We start from the raw sequence: 22,040 nt of genomic DNA, 5'->3' as shown, positions 1-22,040 counted from the left end.
CCTAAAGTGCCAAGTGGTTGGGGGCGGCGGTGGAGCGGAGGTGAGCTGGGACGGGGAGGGCCGCCTGCAGCAAGTAACGGGGGGGAGGAAGGGGGACGGCGGGCAGGGGAACCGCTCCCCGCCCCAGCTCACCTCTGCTCCACCGAGCACCACCCAGCTCTGCTTCTCTTCCTCCCAGGCTTGCGCACCAAACAGCTGATTGGCGCCGCAAGCCTGGGAGGCGGGAGAAGCGGCGGCGTGCTTGGGGAGGAGGTGAAGCAGAGGTAAGCAGAAGTGAGCTGGGGCAGGGAGCTGCTGCACGTGGCTCCCTGGGCCGAGGGGAGGGAGGGGGTGGTGGGGAGCTGCCGCCGGGGGGGCTCCCCGGGCCGAGGGGAGGGGGGAAGCTGCCACAGGTGGGGCTCCTCAGGCTGAAGGAGGGGGGGTGATGGAGGGGAGCTGCCGCGGGGAGGGGGTGCCTCAGGGCGGGGAGCTGCCCCAGGGTTCCGGGGGGGAGAGGGGCGGGTGCAAGGTGGAAGTTTTGCCTAAGGTGCGAAACATCCTTGCACCGGCTGTGGACCAGCCAGTCCCAGTTTCTCTCCCTCCTCCTCCAGTCCCAGTCTCAACAGACTCATTGCCCCTTTTTACTCTTTTCCCACCCCGCAGTCCAGCTTCTGTCTGTCCCCACTGCATTTGATTCAGATGGCTTCCTCCTCCATGCTGCCTGGGTGCCAGCAAGGAGACCAGGGGTCACTGAAGACAGGGAAGAGACAGGCTCCCTGCTCTCAGTATCAGTGCCTGGCCCCACCTCAGCCCAGAGCAGATGGGAGTCATTACAGGGAAAGCCCAGTTTTGCGCCTGAGCTTTGGGCAGGAGGGAACATGCTCTAGGAACTCTGAGTGGATGAAGTATGCTCAGTGAGGATGGAATTTTTGGAGATTTTAGCTACTAAAATCAAAGAAGTCTCAAGCACACACAAACTGCGATTTTGCAAAGGCTTATAACTTGCTCAGACTTGGATGGATTTTCACTGTGATAGCAAAAAGCATATCCCTGAGACAAATTTCAAGTCCCTGCTCTCAAAGCATGGGTGTGACAGTGCCGTTCAAAGAAAAAAGTTGCCAGAATTTTTTGACACAGGCAAAACAACATATTTTCCTTTGCTTCAGTCTCAGAAGCAACGGAACCATTTTTGCTGAAATTTTTGAGAAAAATTCAGCCAGTGGTAGACACCTGGCATATAAAATTGCAGCCCAAGCAGTTAAAGTTTGGCAACGTCATAAGCAACTGAAAACCGGGTCTTATAATGAGAAGTGTTGGGCAACCTTAATAATAGACAGCTCAACCACCCCCGTGTATAATTATACAGTACTGTTTCTCTAGTTAGATGTGTAGCTTCATACATTACTATTTCTGTTCTTGACAGTATTTTCTGATTTTCTGTAATTATATCAGTGCTTTGCATAACAGGATTTCTTCCATTTAATTTGCTATTTTTACTTTTATAAAATATACCAGCTGTACAAATAAGCAAATAAAAATTACAAAGAAGTAAAATGTCCCTTGTTTTATGTAATATAAAGGCTCAGGAATATTCAATTATACCTCATACAGGGATTAAAATTCACTTTCTGTGACCTATACAGAATTAACAGAGATTCCTTTATGGCAGACAAAGAGCTGGATCTTCCAGCTGGTGTAAGTCACCATAGCACCATTAAAGCCAACACAATCATGATGACTTACAACATCTGAGGATCCGGCCCAGTGAGGTAGAGACGTGATCGGAATTTGTGAAGTCACCCCTGTATTATGGCCTCCTTTTGGGAGGCCATAATAGCTAAGATTTCTCAGTTTATCTTGTAGAACAGTTTTCCTAAAAACCTCATGTTCAATTTTGGGGACACTGCCATTCTTATTCCCATCTCTGGTTTACTGTTGGCAGGTAGAACAGCTGTAATTATATCTTAAACTACCCTAGACCCACCAACTGGACAGAGTGGGCACAAGTACTTAATGAAGCACAACTTTCATCATGATCTATTACCTACAGGGATGTTGAATTCTTTTAGATCTTAGGGATAAAACAGACAGTAACTGAATGTTCCTATAGCTTCACAAAAATACACTTGTTCTAAATTATTACCCTTGTATATTTGTATACCATGTACTTCCCTATTTACTGTAGCTCTTACAAAAATCATATAAAATTATAAAAATCTGAAACTAGGGCTTTTTATGTTTTAGTGGCCAACAAAATACTTACTTTTCAATAAATCCATCTCTAGTAAAATAGTCATGCTGCAGCAGATCTGTAGATGAGATCCTATCAGTGGGATCCATTTGTAAACAAGCCTGTAAAATATTAGAGGTTATTTTAGAAGGAATTTTAAAATCACATACCGCATAATGTAAGCAATGTTGTTTATTACTGCCTGTGATAATAGTGTAACACCAGCTTACAAATAACTGCATTTCAGAGGCTACTAATATATTTGTACTCACACAACCTGAGATTTGTATCCATACAGATTCTATAGTATAGTCCTCTGCAGTTAGAAATTATATCTCATTAGAGTCTAAAGCATCGTACAGGTATAACACTACTCACTGCCTCTATGCTCTAATCTGTTCTACCTGTACAGTTGAAAGCCCTGTATAACTTTATTCCATTGATTTTTTTTTGTCATTGCACCATGTTTCAGTAATGCCTATTATGTCTAGGTCCTCTTCTATTGCTACACAATCTAGTTTAATTATTTTCACTGTAAAGCTTTTTATGTTGGTACAGATATTTTTAGGAACAGATCTGTAGCTGTAACCAAACTCTGCTCAGTGTCAGATGGTTGGAAGATGGCTCTAAGCCATCATTATGCCCTCCTGATCCTCGGGCTAGCCAACGGCCCAAGGGCTACTCTAAGTTATACTGGCTGGAATGGTCCCCTATGGACTGCTCTAATGGCTGAGGATTTCCCCAGCATATTCCTCCTGCCCCCTTATAGAGGGCTGGAGAAGAGAGTGACATAGAGCAGGTTCTGGCAACTTTACGCCACCCAGGGATTCTCTGCTTTCTCTTTAGGTCAGCTTTCACGCTTTGCACTATCAAAGAAGACTAACTGGCCAAATATCTGGCCCCTCCATTTTTATTTTTGGTTGTGTGCCTATGTTCATTTAACTCCTTACTCTGACACCTTGTTGCTATTCTGGAATTTACCTAACTAGTCTCAACATGACCTTCCTCTACTCTGTCTATAATTTATGTCCTATCCTTTACGGGATGCAGAGTTATGTTTGTATGACTTACATCCATGTCTTCCAGATGTCTTTGTCCAATCAGAGTGCTCCTCAGCATCTGTTAGTTTTCTCCCAGGTCCTCATTTAAATAATATACCAAAAGTGTGGTAGCTTCCTTTGCCAGCACTTTGGTTATGGTGAAGCCCATCATTTCTATATAAGTTCCTCCTTCCGCAGAGATCCTAGGTGCCCAGTAAATGTAAATCCCTCTCCTTTACACCTTATTTTCATCTATGCACTAAGAGTCTGAAGCTTCTTCTGTCTCGCTGCCCAAGCATGGAGTGGGAAGCATTTCAGAAAAAGCTACCATAAGGCCATCAATCTAGATCTTTCCCCTAGTAATCTAAATGTCTCTACCATGACCACAATCCTCACCACTTACTAGATGTTGTCTCTAGATGTCTTGGGAGATTTAACACCTTTGCACCCAGTAGAGAAGTCACCAAACAGTTCACATGGTTGCCAGAGATCCTGCTGTGAATATTTCTATTACCACAGCCTTTCTATGTCTCACATCTGTAACTCCATTTTCTGGAGTGACCAACTTAGAAAATGGGTCCTAACTAATGGAGAATGTCCTGCATCCCCGACTAACTAGATGATCAGGATGAGTAGTTCTGAGATGGGTCTGTTCAACAATATTCCTATATACTGCCTCTGTAAAGACACACAGAGAGCTAAAAGAAATCCACTAAAAATTCACGTTTGCTCTCTCAAGTTTTGTGGATTAAACTTTTAAAAAAAAAAAAAGCTTTGATGAGCAGAAGTGATGCAATATATAAACTATACTCCCTCCCCTGAGGCTTGTGTTCAATGCTGCCTTTGATCACAAATGAAATGAGCTTGATGGTCATAACCTATACCCTTCTGAAAATATATCAGTATCACAAAACCACCACAATTAGCACTACTGGCAATTTCTTCTCACAGTAGATTTCCTACTGGAATTGTGAGGGATGTGTACAATGCAACAGAGCTAGGCAGAGAAGAATGGAATACTCCTGCAACACTATACCCACTTTAGTCTGTGTAATCATTCATTTTGTGAGTGCTATAATTAAAGAAAATTTGGCTTATGGTCCTTTCACTGAATGAATGAGATTCTTCATTTTCTTGAAACCAGCAGTATTTTCTAATGCCAAAGAAAGAACTGCTGTATTCCAACAAAATGCATTCATTTTTTCCCCACTATTACTCTCTGTAATTGTACAGTAGCGAATACAGTAATTAAACAGTACATATATGTATAGCATTGGGTAGAGTTTTCAAAAATCACCTAAGTGACTTAGGAGCATAAGTCCATTGACTTTCAATGCCAGCTGTAAACAGACCAACATGGATGGATTGGGTCATTAAGGGTTTGCTGGAGGAAACTTTGGCTTGTACATGTTTGACGTGGTCTAATTAAAATATAACTATGCAAATCACTATTGTTACCACTGTTATATAATTGCAACAAATCTTATACAAAATATAACTCATGGCCAGAAAGGGTTAAACAGCTTGCAGACTAATTAACCCAAAGCTGACCTTTAAAGACATGTTAGAAATGGTAATTAGAGCCATTCTATGGCTAGGCAGGCTAAAACTTTGAAATGCAAACCTATATTGTTAGAAGTTACAAGTGACACCAACTGTGTGTACCTTAGATGCTACCCATGTAAACAGACAGTTCCTGTCTGTCACTATAGCTCCTAATTCAAAGATCAAAAGGGAATATTAACATTTAGATTAATCTTGGGTGAAGTAACGTCATTGTCTATATGTCTCTTTGAAGTTTGTGATAGACTACCTAATGAATAAAAATAACGAGGAGTCCTTGTGGCACTTTAGAGACTAACAAATTTTTTTTGGCATAAGCTTTCGTGGGTTAGAACCCACTTCATCAGATGCATGGAGTGAAAATACAGGAGCAGATATAAATACATGAAAGGATGGGAGTTGCTTTACCAAGCGTGAGGTCAGTCTAACTTTCTTCGTTGGGCCTGTCTTGTAGTAGGTGACTTCTCAGTACCCTTCTGGCTCTGTCAGTCTAATCTTCCGGAAAACACCATCCTAACCACTATGGATGTAGAAGCCCTCTACACCAACATTCCACACAAAGATGGACTTTGTACAAGCCATCAGGAATAGCATCCCCGATACCATCATGGCAAACCTGGTGGCTGAACTTTGTGACTTTGTCCTCACCCACAACTATTTCACATTTGGGGACAATTTATACCTTCAAGTCAGTGGGACTTCTATGGGTACCCGCATGGCCCCTCAGTATGCCAACATTTTTATGGCTGACTTAGAACAACGCTTCCTCAGCTCTCGTCCTCTTACACCCCTACTCTACTTGCGCTACATTGATGACATCTTCATCATCTGGCCCCTTGGGAAGGAGGCCCTTAAGGAATTCCACCAAGATTTCAACGATTTCCACCCTACCATCAACCTCAGCCTGGACCAGTCCACACAAGAGATCCACTTCCTAGACACTACAGTGCTAATAAGCGATGGTCACATAAACACCATCCTATACCGGAAACCTACTGACCACTATACTTACCTACATGCCTCCAGCTTTCATCCAGACCACACCACATGATCCATTGTCTACAGCCAAGCTCTAAGATACAACCGCATTTGCTCCGATCCCTCAGACAGAGACAAACACCTACAGAATCTCTATCAAGCATTTTTAAAACTGCAATACCCACCTGGTGAAGTGAAGAAACAGATTGACAGAGCCAGAAGGGTACCAAGAAGTCACCTACTACAAGACAGGCCCAACAAAGAAAGTAACAGAATGCCACTAGCCGTCACCTACAGCCCCCAACTAAAACCTCTCCAGAGCATCATCAAGGATCTACAACCTATCCTGAAGGACGATCCCTCACTGTCACAGACCTTGGGAGACAGGCCAGTCCTCACTTACAGACAGCCCCCCAATCTGAAGCAAATACTCACAAGCAACTACACACCACACAACAAAAACACCAACCCAGGAACCAAATCCTGCTACAAACCCCAGTGCCAACTCTGTCCACATATCTATTCAAGGGACACCATCATAGGACCTAACCACATCAGCCACACCATCAAGGGCTCATTCACTTGTACATCTACCAACGTGATATATGCCATCATGTGCCAGCAATGCCCCTCTGCCATGTACATTGGCCAAACTGGACAGTCTCTATGCGGAAGAATAAATGGACACAAATCTGACATCAGGAATCATAAGATTCAAAAACCAGTAGGAGAACACTTCAATCTCTCTGGTCACTCAATAACAGACCTAAAAGTGGCAATTCTTCAACAAAAAAACTTCAAAAACAGACTCCAACGTGAAGCTGCAGAACTGGAATTAATTTGCAAACTGGATACCATCAGATTAGGCCTGAATAGAGACTGCGAGTGGTTGGGTCATTACAAAACCTAAACTTAATTAATTTCTCCCTACTGTTACTCACACCTTCTTGTCAACTGTCTGTAATGGGCCACTCTCTTACCACTTCAAAAACTATTTTTCCTCCCTTGGTATCCTGCTGTTAATTGATTTATCTCTTTAGACTGACCTCACACTTGGTAAAGCAACCTCCATCCTTTCATGTATTTATACCTGCTCCTGTATTTTCATTCCATGCATCTGATGAAGTGGGTTCCAACCTACGAAAGCTTATGCCCAAATGAATTTGTTAGTCTCTAAGGTGCCACAAGGACGCCTCATTATTTTTGCTGATACAGACTAACAAGGCTACCACTCTGAAACCTGTCACTAATGAATAAATTGTTGTATGTTAATGTGTGTAACTAATTACTGGTGGTGTTTAGAAAGCAGAAGGTTACATCAAAAGCCTATTGTTTACCCAGGACTGTATGGTCAAGTGGAGGCTAGAAAACTGTATAAAAGTATGTTGGGTCCTGATCCTGTTTATCTCAGATCTGCTTGAGGTTTCATGCAGGGGATGCCTAAGCCACCAGGATTGAGATCCCAGTTCTGACAGGACCGCCCTGAAATATAAACATGAGACTATAACCTATGAAATATTTCTGAAAGAATTCTTTGCAACTACAAAGCTCACCATCTCTGCCATGTATCTGAACCTCAAGAACTGAACTCACATCTTTATGAATACTGATCTTTTAACCATACTCTCTCTTTTCTTTTTTAGTAAATTTTAGTTTAGTTAATAAGAATTGGATATAAGCATGTATTTGGGTAAGATATGGAATATTCAGTAACCCGATGAAGTGGGCTGTAGCCCATGAAAGCTTATGCTCAAATAAATTTGTTAGTCTCTAAGATGCCACAAGTACTTCTGTTCTTTTTGTGGATACAGACTCACACGGCTGCTACTCTGAAACCTGGGAGGTAATGTGTCCAATCCTTTGGGATTGGCAGAACCTTTTCTTTTATATGACGAAATAAGATTTTAGAAATCTTCGTCATATTTGACTTGGGTGTCTGGATGGAGGCCTGAGGCTGGGTTACTTCAAGGGAACTGTGTTGTTTGGACTTCTGAGTAACCAGTAAGGTATAACAAGCAATTTAGTGTTGGCTTGGTAAATCTAAGTATCGAATTATCCACCAGCTTTGGGGTTTGTCTGCCCCATTCTTTGCAGTTCACCCTAATTAGGTAACCTCAGCTGGCCCCCGCTGAGACCCTGGTCACAACATGATATTATACATTAGGCACAGCTACAAATAATAATCATCAGCAAGCGTGATACTCAGACCTCTTCTAACATACATGAACAATATCTGCCAGTAATGCACAGAGCTTGGGATACTTTTTCTTTGCATTTTTAGGATGCTGGACTTCCGGAAGGACAACCCCTGAAAAAACTGGACTCCTTATAAAAATACTCTGAAGATGAGGTGTCAAATTCCCTGAAAGAAAATATAGTTTTCAAAATTCACTGTGAGCAGCCAATAAATAAGTGTATTTTAAATACATATAATTAAGTATATATACAGTACTCTTATTCTACTATTCATGAGGATAGCTAAGATTAATTAAAAATCTCTCAACAGAAATGCCTTTAGGCTTCAAAGTAAAGCTGAAAACTATTCAGCAACAATGTTAGATTGCTATATTTCCCTCTTTACTTCCCCTCCCAAAGAGGAAAGTTACTTAAAAAGCAGATCCCTCCGGTAAAGACTTGTTCTGCACTATAGATTATATTTGCAGTTTGATGCACAAAGTAGTTTATACATGTATAACCCTGCAGATGATGAGGCTTTACCCCCATCTTTGCATCTTTCATGTCATCACCACAAACTATTACAGCAGCATGAATAAGGATATTGACAATTAAATGACCTTCACTCATCTTTACAATTAGAATTCTCCTTCCTACAGTTTCATATTGTTAGGAGGATAAAATAAACAGGACTTACGTTGCTGCAAGTCTGAAGCTCAGTGCAAAAGAAAAAAAGACTATACTCAAACAGTAGTTATGAATGGTTTGCTTTCCAACTGGGTGGGTGTATCTAGTGGGGTCCTGCAGGGGTCAGTCCTGGGTCCAGTACTATTCAGTATTTTCATTAATGACGTGGATAAATTGGGAGGGGTTGCAAGCACTTTGGAGGACAGGATTAGAATTCAAAACAACCTTGAAAAATTAGAGAATTGGTCTGAATTCAACAAGATGAAATTCAATAAAGATAAGTGCGAAGTATTTCATTTAAGTAGGAAAAATCAAATACAAAACTACAAAATGGGGAATAACTGGCTAGGTGGTAGTACTGCCGAAAAGGATCTGGGAGTTACAGTGGATCACAATTTCAATATGAATCACGAGTGTGATGTAGTTGCTAAAAAGGCTAATATCATTCCAAGGTGGTAACTGTCCTGTTCTACTGGTGAGGCCTCAGCTGGAGTACAGTGTCCATTTCTGGGTACCACACTTTAAGAAAGTCCAGAAGAGAGCAAAAAAAAAAAAAATTATAAAAGGTTTAGAAAACCTGACTTGTGAGGATGGGTTTTAAAAAAGTGGGCATGTTTAATCTTGAGAAAAGAATACTGAGGAGGGACCTGAAAACAGTCTTCAAATATATTAAAGGCTGTTATAAAGAAGCCAGGAATCAATTGTAATCCATGTCCACTGAAAGTAAGACAAGAAGTAATGTGCTTAATCTGCAGCAAGGGAGATTTGGGTTAGATATTAGGGAAAACTTTCTAATTATAAGGGTAGTTAAGCTCCGGAATAGGATTCCAAGGGAGGCTGTGGAATCCCCCTCATTGGAGCTTTTAAGAACAGGCTGTAAAAACACCTGTCAGGGATGGTCAAGGAGGTTTACTTGTTCCTGTCTCAGTGCAGGGGGGTGGAGTTGATGACTTCTCAAGGTCCCTTCCACTCTACATTTCTCTGATTATATAGCGCAACAATCAAATTGATATAACATGTCAATGTTTTTCTTAAATATTGTCTGCATTACACATCAGCAATACTCACCTACTTTTGTCACAATTTTATGGAGTAGGTCTAGGTCAGAGCTACTGGGTAGATAAGGATTTCCAGTGGCCATCTCAATGATCATACAACCTAAAGCCCAGATGTCCACAGGTCTAAGATCAGGAAATGAACAAAGTGCTCAACAATACAGAGATTGATGCTAAGATAAAACATATTTAGAGGGAGCTGATATTTTAAAAAGAAAATTTTTTAAAGAATTAAAATATTTCTAAAATAACAGAATATTTGACAATATAAAAGGATAACACAGAATTAATTACACTTTAAAATATATTCACAATTACGAAATAATATTGCAGCACTTAGCTGTGAAATTCCTTTAGTTTGTGTAACTGTATATGAAGATCTATAATTAATATAGCTACAAAACAACTACAGTATCTACTAAGACAGTCCTTAAACTCGTGTAGTAGCATTAGCATGTATTATGAGTGAATCTGGCATATTATTCTCCAAAAGTCATACTTAACAGCAGAACTTTAATTAGCATGCTCATATGAAACTGCCAAATATTTTTATTTCTTGTTTCATGACATTTCTCTTAATCCTCTTTTTGAGACTCAGACAATAGCTCTAATCTGATTAAAGATTATGATGTTCTTGGTGTTATAACACTTAAAGGATTACCATCTGTCTAGGAACTATATAACAAATATTGAAAATCTGTATGGTCTATAAAATTAGAGTATTCTATTTAATGGTAGACTATGCGCCACTGAAGTCAGTAAAAGCTTTGCCATCGACTTCAATCGGTTCAAGATCAAGCCTTAAATGCATATATGTGACCCGATATATGTGGACATTTTGTTGGGTATTGGGAATTAATTTTGTTATTATTTTACTCTTCTTTAGTAAAGCAAGAGTCACTCTTTAAAATATGTGACAGAACACATCTAACGTTCCCCTACTATGTCTAGGCACTAGAGATTTGATTTGTCAAAGTGATTTTAAATCCTTTTGTTGGTTTAACATGATTTTTACAGGAAAATTGTTTCACCTACAAGCAAATTAATTTCTGACTTTTTGTTAACAGTACTATATTGCTCTAAAAAGTATAAGTTCTAACAATGCTGCTCCATGCCAGCTTAATAATAAGGTATGTAAATAAAAATACATACTTCCCATATGTGGTGTCTTTTAATACCAGTTCTGGAGCCCTGTACCATCGTGTGGCCACATAATCTGTATAAATATCACCAGGGGCAGCTAATGTCCGAGCAAAACCAAAATCACATAGTTTAGTAATTCCCGTCTGGGATACTAAGATATTCTCAGGTTTGATATCACGATGTATGACCTGGACAAAAGAAGGAAAGTCTAATTTACCTTAATAAATAAAAAGGATTCTGCAAAAAAGATTACTCTCAAAGAGCATGGACTGAAACAAACACATACATTTTGCCACGTTAGGATCACAATAAGCAGTACAGTGTCCTAAATTCTCAAAATTGTCTGCAGAGGGTGACAACCATAGGCTGCTACTGCTACACACGGCAACAGCCTAATGTGTATGCGGTGGGGAGAAAAAGAGAAGTAACAATGCACCCCAACCCACCCCTCAAAATAAAGAAACGAACAAACAAAAAAAACAGGCACCCTGGAGACCAGGGAAGAAACTGCAAAAAGACTGAGAGAGCTCGGAGTGGAGAGCAATGTGCTGTAAGCAAACTGCCCTGAAAATCTGAAACGGGAGGATACAGTGGTGTAGTAGGTTAATAAGAAAGCAATAATAATCAGAAATGGACAAGAACCATAACCCAAACTCCAAACATCTCAGAACCAAAGTTTAGATCTGGATCCAAACAGTGTGGACACAGCTCACCCCTGAGAATTACAGTACCTAACCCTTTAATGGCTAACCCTTTAAAGTATTTCATCTTTTACTGCACAAGTGTTTCAGTTCTAAAAATCAAAATTCAGTTGGCAGCATTTAGGCTATTATTATGAAACTAGAATTTTTTAATATGGAATTAACATTTTCAAACTCTGGGAGACAAAACACTATGTAAAATCAATCAGAAATATAACACCACTTTGTTTTAGCCTTATTTTGTAGCTTCTACAAAGTACTTACATTGTTGCTGTGGAGATACTCAATTGCTCGAAGGATCTGAAAGAGGTATCTTCTAAGTCTTTTATTATCCAGTCCTTGACAGTAATGTTGTAGCTCATCTAAAACTGTATGATCAATAAATTCAAACACCAAATGAATTTTTTTTTTCTGTCTAAATACTTCTATCAGGTTGACCAGGTTTTCATGACGAAATTGCTGTCGGTGAGAGGAAATAAAACATTCTACTGTAGCTTTTCAGTATTTATTTCTATTAGGATAGTTTTTCTCCTTGACCAAGAGACATATTTGCAAGGATAGACATGAAAGATTTACATCATTTTGTAAATATTCAGAAATTCTTATTCCCTCTACTCTAACCTTCCCCCAATATTTAAACTATTGCTATTTCAACTATTTTGCCAAAATGAAGCTGAATCTGAACCCCCACTTGGTAAGGAACTCCCATCTTTTCATGTGCTGTAATATTTATACTGCTTACTGTATTTTTCACTCCATGCATCTGATGAAGTGGGTTTTAGCCCACGAAAGCTTATGCCCAAATAAATTTGTTAGTCTCTAAGGTACCACAAGGACTCCTCGTTGTTTTTGCTAATATACTCAAAGTTGCTAAAACTTTGTTGATACCACTGGACCTAATTAAGAAGAAAAAAAATCCATGCTGTACAGACTTTCAAGTCCCCACTAAATCAGCTTCTGCTGTGGTACAAAAGCTAGAACTTTTCCCCCCTTTGTCAGAGCTCACTAACGGTGAACCAAAAACTGCTGTCAGGTACAGCGGTGTAAGCCAGGAATAATATAACTGAAATGGTTGACTGAGAGAAGGTAAGAAAAACTCCTGCACATGCACTTTATTTGCATTGATCAATTAAAGATGCAAAGCCTCATGTCAAACTGGTATTTTTAAAAATGTGCACCATTTCACATTAAGCTCCATATTTTATTTTATTTATATTCTAGTTTTAGTATTTTTAAAGTTTTATTAAGTTGTTTATTAATGGACTACAAAGATGATGTGTCTAAATTTTTTAATTATAACCATCTTGAATAATTTTGGGTTACATTCTCAGTTATAGAGGCATCCATTCAGATTAATACTACTAAGGCAGACGGAAATTAGTCTAGATTTAGAACTAGAGCCTTTATTCCCCTTGACTTCTATACAAGTTGGAGAATCAGGCCCTTACCATAGAATCTGGTTTTTTGTACTTTCGCCAAGTCTTAATTAAAAATTGATAAGGATCAAATTAAAAAATAAACGTCCTGTTAGGGCAATGAGTGGGGTTGGTACTGAGAGTCAGACTTTATGACCCAGTCATTCAACTATAAAAAATAAATTTAAATCTCAGGCTTTGAATTTGCAAACACTAGGTTGGCTGAGAGAGAAAAGGGCAAGCCAGGTCAAACAGGAATCTGCCCCAAACCATCTCTAACGTGTTTAACAAGAAAACATAATACATTATGTTTGCATTAACTTTCTTGCAGGATCCTCCACATGCACTGCTTTGGCCTCCCATGAATACACTGGTTTTGGGGGTAGGTAGGGGAGTAGAAAACACCTTCACTGCCACAAAATCATGCTGGGGAATTTCTGGGAGGGAATAGCCACAGATTCCTCCTCTGTTCCTAGGTGGCACAGAACTGGGATAATGACTACATCACACCTCTGTGGTGATGGTGTGTAGGCTGTAGGAAATGTACTGGAGAAAGGGCTTGGGGAAAGTGGTGTGACCTGGGTACTGCTGTATTCTGGTGATGTGCAGCTCCCAGAATGGCCTCCCTGGGTCTGCTGGATCCAGGCACCAACCACTCAAAGCTCCAAACCTGGAGTTTAGATTGGAAAGTCACAAACGCCACTTTTGCTCTTCCTACCCAGTTTCCTGATGCAGCTGAGGATCTAGTCCCAAAGAGAATGCACATGAGTTACCTGAAGTCAAATGGTAAATCGCTGACAGACTTAAGCATGGGACTCTGTGACTCCCAACCCAATATTAAAAATGGGGAATGTTTTAATTTTGTAAGTCAAATATGTATGTAGATTGGTAGAAAGAGGTTAATCTGTTTTATATTTCTCTTACAGTTCAGAACCTTCAGCTAAACTGCCATGTATAGCAATAGATTGAGACACAATTTTCTGGGGACAAGGGGTAAAGAAATTATAAATTTATCCATGTCAACTGCATCAAAAGCTGACATCAGCAGACTTTTGTGCCAGTGCAGAAATCCATAGGACTACACATCGGATTAATGGTTTGCAAAATTGTGCCAAATTAAAAGCCCATCGAAATTCACATCTGTGCACTCTACTGTTTTAAATATTAGAGAGACAAGGTGGATGAGGTTAATATGTTAAATATTGACTGTTTCACTTATCAAGTTTCTTTTAAAATCATAGCCACAAGTTTTATCTTCACTTTACTTTTTATCTTCACTTTTTTTTTTAAAAGGCTTGGCAATAAAACAAGTCAAACAACATGTTTTTTCTTGGTATCTTTTGTGTGTTTCATAGCCAATGAGTGATAGGTATACGCCAATAATGATGCAAATTTTATTTCCAAGCACTTACCCTTGTGATTTACAAAATGATTAAAGCAAAAGAAGCAAACCTTTAGAAACTTTATTTCTCTCATAGCAATTTTGTTGACAGATTTTTCTGGTTTCTCATAGAATATCTTAATGGCTACTATCTGTCCCGTTTCCTTGTGTTTGCACTTCACTACTGTTCCATAACTCCCCTCTCCCACTTTGCCAAGGGTCTCGTACATCTCCATCTTCCAGTCTGATTTTTATTTCTTCATAGAAAGAGAAAATGTTAAAAATTATTTTGCGGCATACACTATATGTTTAAGAAAACTAAAAGAACAATTTGCAGACAACATTAGCAAGGTGAATTACTCCTACAGACAGCAATATCTCCACTGTACATTTAAAATATTTGCTTCTGTGTGTGAAATTTATCCCAGTAATAACAATAATAGTCTGACTGGATGGCAGGATCAGGCCCTTTCTCAAATGTGCATTCCCAGTTCAACCAAGTGGTCATCTGCAGGATTGGTCTTATAGACAATATCCAGAAACTCCCTAAATAGCAGTACATTTAAAACAATTTTTGTATTTAACTCTCATTAAAAGGAAAGGAACAAACAATGAAACCATGAACAATATAAGAAGCAAAGTTAGTGCGATAATATTCAAATCATTATACAATTCTAAAAAATGTAAAGGTAAGACAAAAAATTATCAACAAGAAGACTTTTGAACAACCTAAATAAAGTCAAATTTAACTTAGTTCAGAAAGTTCATTCAAATAGTGAAATCAAAATCATAGTCCAAAGAGTGGTTTCAGAGTAGCAGCTATGTTAGTCTGTATCCGCAAAAAGAAAAGGAGTACTTGTGGCACCTTAGAGACTAACAAATTTATTTGAGCATAAGCTTTCGTGAGCTACAGCTCACTTCATTGGATGCATGCAGTGGAAAATATAGTGGGGAGATTTATATACACAGAGAACATGAAACAATGGGTGTTACCGTACACACTGTAAGGAGAGTGATCAGGTAAGGTGAGCTATTACCAGCAGGGCGGGGGGGACGGACTTTTGTAGTGATAATCAAGGTTGGCCATTTCCAGCAACAAGAACGTTTGAGGAACAGCGGGGGGGGGGGGGGGGGGGGGAGGGGAATAAACTTGGGGAAATAGTTTTACTTTGTGTAATGACCCATCCACTCCCAGTCTTTATTCAAGCCTAAGTTAATTGTATCCAGTTTGCAAATTAATTCCAATTCAGCAGTCTCTCGTTGGATTCTGTTTTTGAAGTTTTTTTGTTGAAAAGTGGCAATTCTTCAACTTAGGCTTGAATAGAGACTGGGAGTGGATGGGTCATTACACAAAGTAAAACTATTTCCCCCCCCCCCCCCCCGTTCATCCGAGGAAGTGAGCTGTAGCTCACGAAAGCTTATGCTCAAATAAATTTGTTAGTCTCTAAGGTGCCACAAGTACTCCTTTTCTTTTTTGCGAATACAGACTAACACAGCTGCTACTCTGAAACCTGTCAGACATTCTTGTCACTGCTGGAAATGGCCCACCTTGATTATCACTACATAGGGTTTCCTCCCCCCACTTTCCTGCTGGTAATAGCTCACCTTACCTGATCACTCTCATTACAGTGTGTATGGTAACACCCATTGTTTCATGTTCTCTGCGTATATAAATCTCCCCACCGTATTTTCCACTGAATGCATCCGATGAAGTGAGCTGTAGCTCACGAAAGCTTATGCTCAAATAAATTTGTTCATCTCTAAGGTGCCACAAGTCCCCCTTTTTTTTTTAGTCCAAAGAGTGTTGATCAAAATCAGTCCACTGGAAACTCCTTTGGTCAGAGAGCAGGGCCTCCCTTATAATCTCTGTTTGGAATTCCTGAATATCTCCACAAGTTTTTAATTTAGCCATACTTCATGATAAATTTATTCACCAGATTTAGTTATTAAAAAGTTCATCCTCTTTTCATATAGTATAGGTGCATAAGATAGGATTAACTTTTTGAACAACTATTACAAGAAATAGAGGTTTAACCAAGGCAAGAATAATTTGACCTCTACATAGTTTGTACCACTGATTACATGAATACACAAAACGTGCTCTACCTACAAATGAGGAAGGGGCATAAGAATGAGAAAATCACAACTCCTTCACTGACTAGTCTGTGAGAGCAAAATCACTACATTTATTGGGGTGTGGTGAAAGCAAGCCAGAATAACACTATGAGTCACTTGCTCAAACTCTGTGATCTGGAAATGTTTAAGAAATAACCTATGTCATTTTATGGGCGGCAGGTGCTTCTTGAGCATTCAGACAAACCTTAGCTACCCTATGGGACTCTGCCCAGAATCTTTCACATGGGTCACCTGAAACTCTTCCCAGGAATTGCCCACACAGCCACAATGCCTGAAAAAGAGTACCAAATCCTCCCTGAAACCCTGATCTAACTGTCTAGGAATGTATATTGAACTTCTTAGTGCAGTAGCTGCACTTCCCCCACATGGGGGCACATGATTCCTCAGGGAAGAGCCCAAACCCTCCCTTCGTCCCAGTTACTAGGGCTATAAATGGAGAGAGGATAGTTACATTCCACACCTTGCCAGATTTATTACACAGCTGAGGAGGGCCCTGGCTGGATGACAGCTGCCCCCTGAATCCCAGAGAGGCCATGGAAAAACTCAATCACTTGAGCCCTTGCTCCTGATGCTCTAGAGCAACAATCCCCCAAGCCTCCCGCCAGCTCCCAAGCCACGGCAACATCCCCTGCTGCCCGGACCAGCCACAACCCCAACCCAGCACAGTCTTCCCCCAGCCCTAGCTACCCATCCGGTCCAACGCCCCAGCCCCTTCCCCCAGCTCTAACTACCCATCCAGTTCAACCCCCAATCCACAGCCTAGCTACCAGCCCCAGCCCCAGCCCTAGCTACCCATCCAGTCCAACCCCCGTAACGCCCAGCCTAGCTACCAGCCCCTTCCCCCAGCCCCAGCTGCCCATCCAGTTCAACCCCCCCTAGCTCCCCAGCCTAGCTACCTGCCGCCTCCCTGCCGCACCCGCTTCCCCTGCCAGCCCCTCGGCTCTCCCCCTGGCCCGGGCAGCTCCAAGCCCCACCCGCCCTGAGCTAACCTGAACTGCTAGAGCCCGCTTTCCATGCTGGGCCCTTCTATCCCGGCTCGGCACGCCTCTCCCTCACGGGCCCTGTTACCAAAGCAACCACCAGCTACAGCAACAGCGCTCGCAGGATCGGGCCGCGGTGCTTCCGTGACCTCACCGCGTTCCACCCGGAAGTGGCGTCAAGGCGCGGGGGCCTGGGCTGCTGGGGGTGTTAATGGGGACTGGGGAGAGCAGGGGCTGGGGCTCTGGAACCGAGGTGGGGGTGGGATTCAATGCGGGGAGAGAGGGGCGGGTGGCTGCCGGTGATTGGCACAATAATGGGGGGGGGGTCTGGGCTTTCGGGCGGCGGGAGCGACAGCGACGCAGCTGCCTGTCACGTCACTGACAAAGAATACAGAGCGTGGGCAGGAGCACAGTCATCTGTGTCGCACCCCCCTGCCCACGCGCGGGGTCGGCACGGACACCCTGCTCTCCCGCAGCCCCGGCGAAAGGACGCGTGTCACGTCAACCTTGTATTTGCTCACACATCGGTCAGGCTCAGAGCCTGGGGCAGTCTTGTGCGAGCTTGCTGCGGACAGATCATTCTAGGCACGGTTCCCGCTAATCTACATGTGCAACAAACAAACAGACAGCGATTCTGATCGCCTTACGGACTCTTATAGCGTCTACACATGCATGAAGTGGCAATTCTGAACGCCTTACGAACTCTTATAGCGTCTACACATGCATGAAGTGGCAATTCTGAACGCCTTACGGACTCTTATAGCGTCTACACATGCATGAAGTGGCAATTCTGAACGCCTTACGAACTCTTATATTGTCTACACATGCATGAAGTGGCAATTCTGAACGCCTTACGAACTCTTATAGTGTCTACACATGTATGACGTGGCCTGTCCTACTGAACAAGCTCTCAATATATTTATGGTTACATAAATAAGATAACAAAAATGCAGTTTAAAAAGCCAGAGCAGGGGTCAGCAACCTTTATAACTGGTGTGCCCAGTCTTCATTTATTCACTCCAATTTAAGGTTTTGCGCTCCAGTAATACATTTAAACTTTTTTTGAAGGTCTCTTTCTATATGTCTATAATATACAACTAAACTATTGTTGTATGTAAAGTAAATAAGGTTTTTTAAAATGTTTAAGACGCGTCATTTAAAATGAAAACGCAGAGCCCTCCGGACCAGTGGCTGGGACCCGGGCAGTGTGAGTGCCACTGAAAATCAGCTCACGTGCTGCCTTTGGCACACGTGCCATAGGATGCCTACCCCTGATCCAGAGGATAGAGTTAAGGTTGTGATAAAATACCAACTTTTTTGGGCTTGGTAAGAATAATGGGGCTATGGTTATGTTAATATATTGAGAGGAAGCATGTTATAATTCTTTTCTCAGCCTTTACCTGCTCCGTTTACGGCTCAATCATTGCTTTGTTTTGCTGCGTCAGAAGCAGTCTGGGAAACTGTGACTCAGTCACAGTCTGGCTCCCAGTTTCCCTCAGGTTCTGGGAGGTGGGGGGGTATCCAGCACAAACCTTATACCTGGTACAACATACAGTCCTTGGTGCTCTACACATCCACTACTAGTGGTGGCTTTGCAGAAGCGGCTAATCATGATCCTTATATCCAGTCATTCCTCTTCAGAAGAGTACAGAATGCGTCACATTCTGGTCCCTTACACTGTAAACTTTTGGAGCAGGGATTGTTTCCCACTATGTGTTTGTAGAAAACCTAACAGAATGGGGCCTCAAACTCAGCTGGGGCCTCTAGGTGCTACTGTAAAAGAAAAAAAAAAGTTTATGAGAGATGCCTTTGAATATTCATTTCCTTGATTTGAGGTGCTTGGAGTGTAGATTATATTATAGGTCTTGTCACTCAGTCTTGTCACCGAGGCTCTGATCCTGCTATACGCTCCACAGGGACATTGCAGGAACAGGGCCCTAGTAGCCTGAATTTTTTAAATGAAGTTTTGCGGGGTTTGAAATACCATAACAAATATAAAAGTAAACAAACAGTTCAGCTTCATTGCCATTTCCTAACATTCATAAGGCTTATTAAGGGGCAGAAATCCCTTATTTCTGCATGTAAGAAGATTTTCTGTTTGAGGCTATGTTATAAAAATGTCTTGTTTATAATCTGAGAGCTATTCAAGATTTTAACAAAAATAATGTCACTGTCTGAAAATATGACACTTTTGATTAAATTTCTGCCATAATCAAATGTTATCCCTTTTCAGGGGAAAAATAATTAGGAATCAATAACTGACTTAAAACCAAACAATTGTATTAGCCATTACAGTGTTATTCTGCACATTCCTGAATGAAAAAAAACTAGTGATGTTTTAAATATATGAGACCATGTAAGAAAAAAATTCCAGTTTGAAACCTTTTATAATTAATCATTGTAATGCAGTGTTGCATGATGAGTAATAGTATATGATAAAGTGGAAGTAATATTTTAACTAAAATGTCCTTAGTGAAATACAATAGGATGTAACTGCAATAACAAGTTAAGGTCTATTTAACAATGTACTGCAGGAGAACAATATCAGCAGACATGTCTAAAATGACTGACTCCTGCAGTGAGGTTTTTGGTAAATACCAAAAATTCGCTATTTACTGAAAGATTCGGTTACCAAGATTCAGTAAATCTTCATAGCCAGGGAATGATAAGAGAAACCCTAAAATCACATGCATATTAACTGCATACTTTGACTAATGCAGTTGTGATTTAACTTAAAACACAACCCAGAATGAATTTAATTTGATTAAAAAAACCCTCCACATAATCCACCTAGTGTGACATATATATAACCTGAAAGAGAAAATGCACAAACCTTTGTTTTTATTTTTCTAAGAAAATAAATTAATTAAAATGTATCTTTAATCTCAGGATAAAATAAAATATCCCTTAATTAGTTAAAATTAATCTATATGTTATGGTCACACTATGACTGATTTTGGACAAAGCACTGTGCAATATAGTCAGGAACTAGCCAGCGTGGATGGATACCACTGCCCTCTACTGGATGGAATCATAACTGCTGAGCTATGTGTCATAGGCTGTACTCTGCCAGTCGCTAATGTAGTGAAGGTCCCCTTCAAGGAGTAGGGAACTATGCTTTTGGCACAGGAGATCTGAATTGTATCCCCACTGCCACCACAGAGTTTTCGGTAGCAAGGGTATGCACTATATTAACAACAGTGAAGTAAAATAATTTTGTTAAACTAACATTGTTATTATTATCATTTATTTTATTATCTATTACCTATATAGGGCCAAACGTGCACATGGCTTTTACAAACACAAAGTTGGATAATGTCCTTCCCCTGAAGAATTAATCATTTAATTTGCACAATATAAACAATTTGAAGGCCAGGTACGCGAGAGAATTAGAGATGACCAGCAACAGAATAAAAGCAAAGGAAGTCAGGGGAGCAATTTTGAAAGAGAGCACACTTAGCACATGGGCAGAGGGAATTATTTCCCATTGATATAGGAAATAATTCTGCATTAACAAGGATGAACTAGCATTAGCTAACTTAATAGATCCTTTCTGTCTTCCATTACAATGATTTTATAAGATTTTTGTTTCTTTATATTCAGCCCTGACCCTGCAAACATGCCTAACTTGCAAGTGAGCAGTTCCATTGTCTTGGGACAATTGAAATATAAACATTCTTAAAATTAAGCATGTGAATAAGTGTTTACATGATGGGGGGCTTAGATTATAAACTCTTTGGGGGAGGGACCATCTCTTTCTATATGTTTGCATGGCAGCTAGCACAATGGGATCTCTGAATAAAGCACACAAAGCAGCTTTAGTTTAGAATCTACTTCATCTAGTAATAAGAAAATACCATTATTAGCTAACACAGGTGTTTTTAAAATACTGCATTAGGGGTTACAAATAATTAAGGGCCTGATACTCCTCCTCAAGTATATAGGTAGCAGGAAGCTAAAGCAAGCAGGAAAGGGAACAAGTGACAGGTCAACATCCACACTAAGGGTTAGGTTGGCATAGCTACATCATTCAGGAGTGTGGATTTTTCACACCCCTGAGCGATGTGGCTACATCAACCTAAATTTTAAATGTGGACCATGATTCAGTTTAGCTGCTTCTCTGCTCCACACTTGAATTGCCATAGAGTCCCCACTGCATTGTGAATGGGCTTCTGCGTGGTCCAAGGGTAGCTTTGCCAATTTTGGTTGGAAATTTAATCACATGCCATAAGCTTTACTTAAATATTAATCTTTAATTCCTGGAGGCTCCAGGCCAACCCTGGAGGGTTGGCAATCCTACTCAGGGAGACAGTGTTCTTACACAGATGGAAAAACCTCTTCTGTCAGCATTGGCTGCATCTTCACTACTGGGTTATGCTGGGGCGATGTAGCTATACCAGTATAGTCCCTGTAGCGCAGGCATGGCTTCTGTAGCATGTGCTTCTTGGGGACTGTGCTGGAAGCAGCGTTAACTATGCCCTGTGCCTGACAGCCCCTGTTGGGGCTGGTTTACACATGAAACGAAAGGCATTCTGGAATAAGATGAGGTGCGACTTTAAAGCAGAATAGCTACTCCC

The 22,040-nt window shown here is 40.8% G+C and overlaps 1 protein-coding gene across 1 annotated transcript in view; it reads right to left on the bottom strand.

Annotated features, from left to right (window-relative positions):
- LOC141991963 (S-phase kinase-associated protein 1) overlaps positions 1 to 17,628 on the bottom strand; it is a 116,981-nt gene extending 99,353 nt beyond the window's left edge. The window contains exons 1-7 of the mRNA XM_074960450.1: positions 17,473 to 17,628; positions 14,419 to 14,604; positions 11,816 to 12,010; positions 10,860 to 11,038; positions 9,721 to 9,833; positions 8,013 to 8,152; positions 2,243 to 2,331 (exon numbers count right to left, since the gene is read on the bottom strand). Coding sequence (XP_074816551.1) covers positions 2,243 to 2,331; positions 8,013 to 8,152; positions 9,721 to 9,833; positions 10,860 to 11,038; positions 11,816 to 12,010; positions 14,419 to 14,583 — 881 coding nt within the window. The 5' untranslated portion in view covers positions 14,584 to 14,604; positions 17,473 to 17,628. The remainder of the gene's footprint in view (positions 1 to 2,242; positions 2,332 to 8,012; positions 8,153 to 9,720; positions 9,834 to 10,859; positions 11,039 to 11,815; positions 12,011 to 14,418; positions 14,605 to 17,472) is intronic.
- Between the last annotated feature and the right edge of the window lie 4,412 nt (positions 17,629 to 22,040).

This window comes from Natator depressus, chromosome 8, assembly GCF_965152275.1.
Source record: "Natator depressus isolate rNatDep1 chromosome 8, rNatDep2.hap1, whole genome shotgun sequence".
In the NCBI taxonomy this organism is placed as follows: domain Eukaryota; kingdom Metazoa; phylum Chordata; order Testudines; family Cheloniidae; genus Natator; species Natator depressus.
The sequence above is the reverse complement of the archived record's forward strand: the minus strand, read 5'-3'. Positions and strand labels throughout refer to the sequence as shown.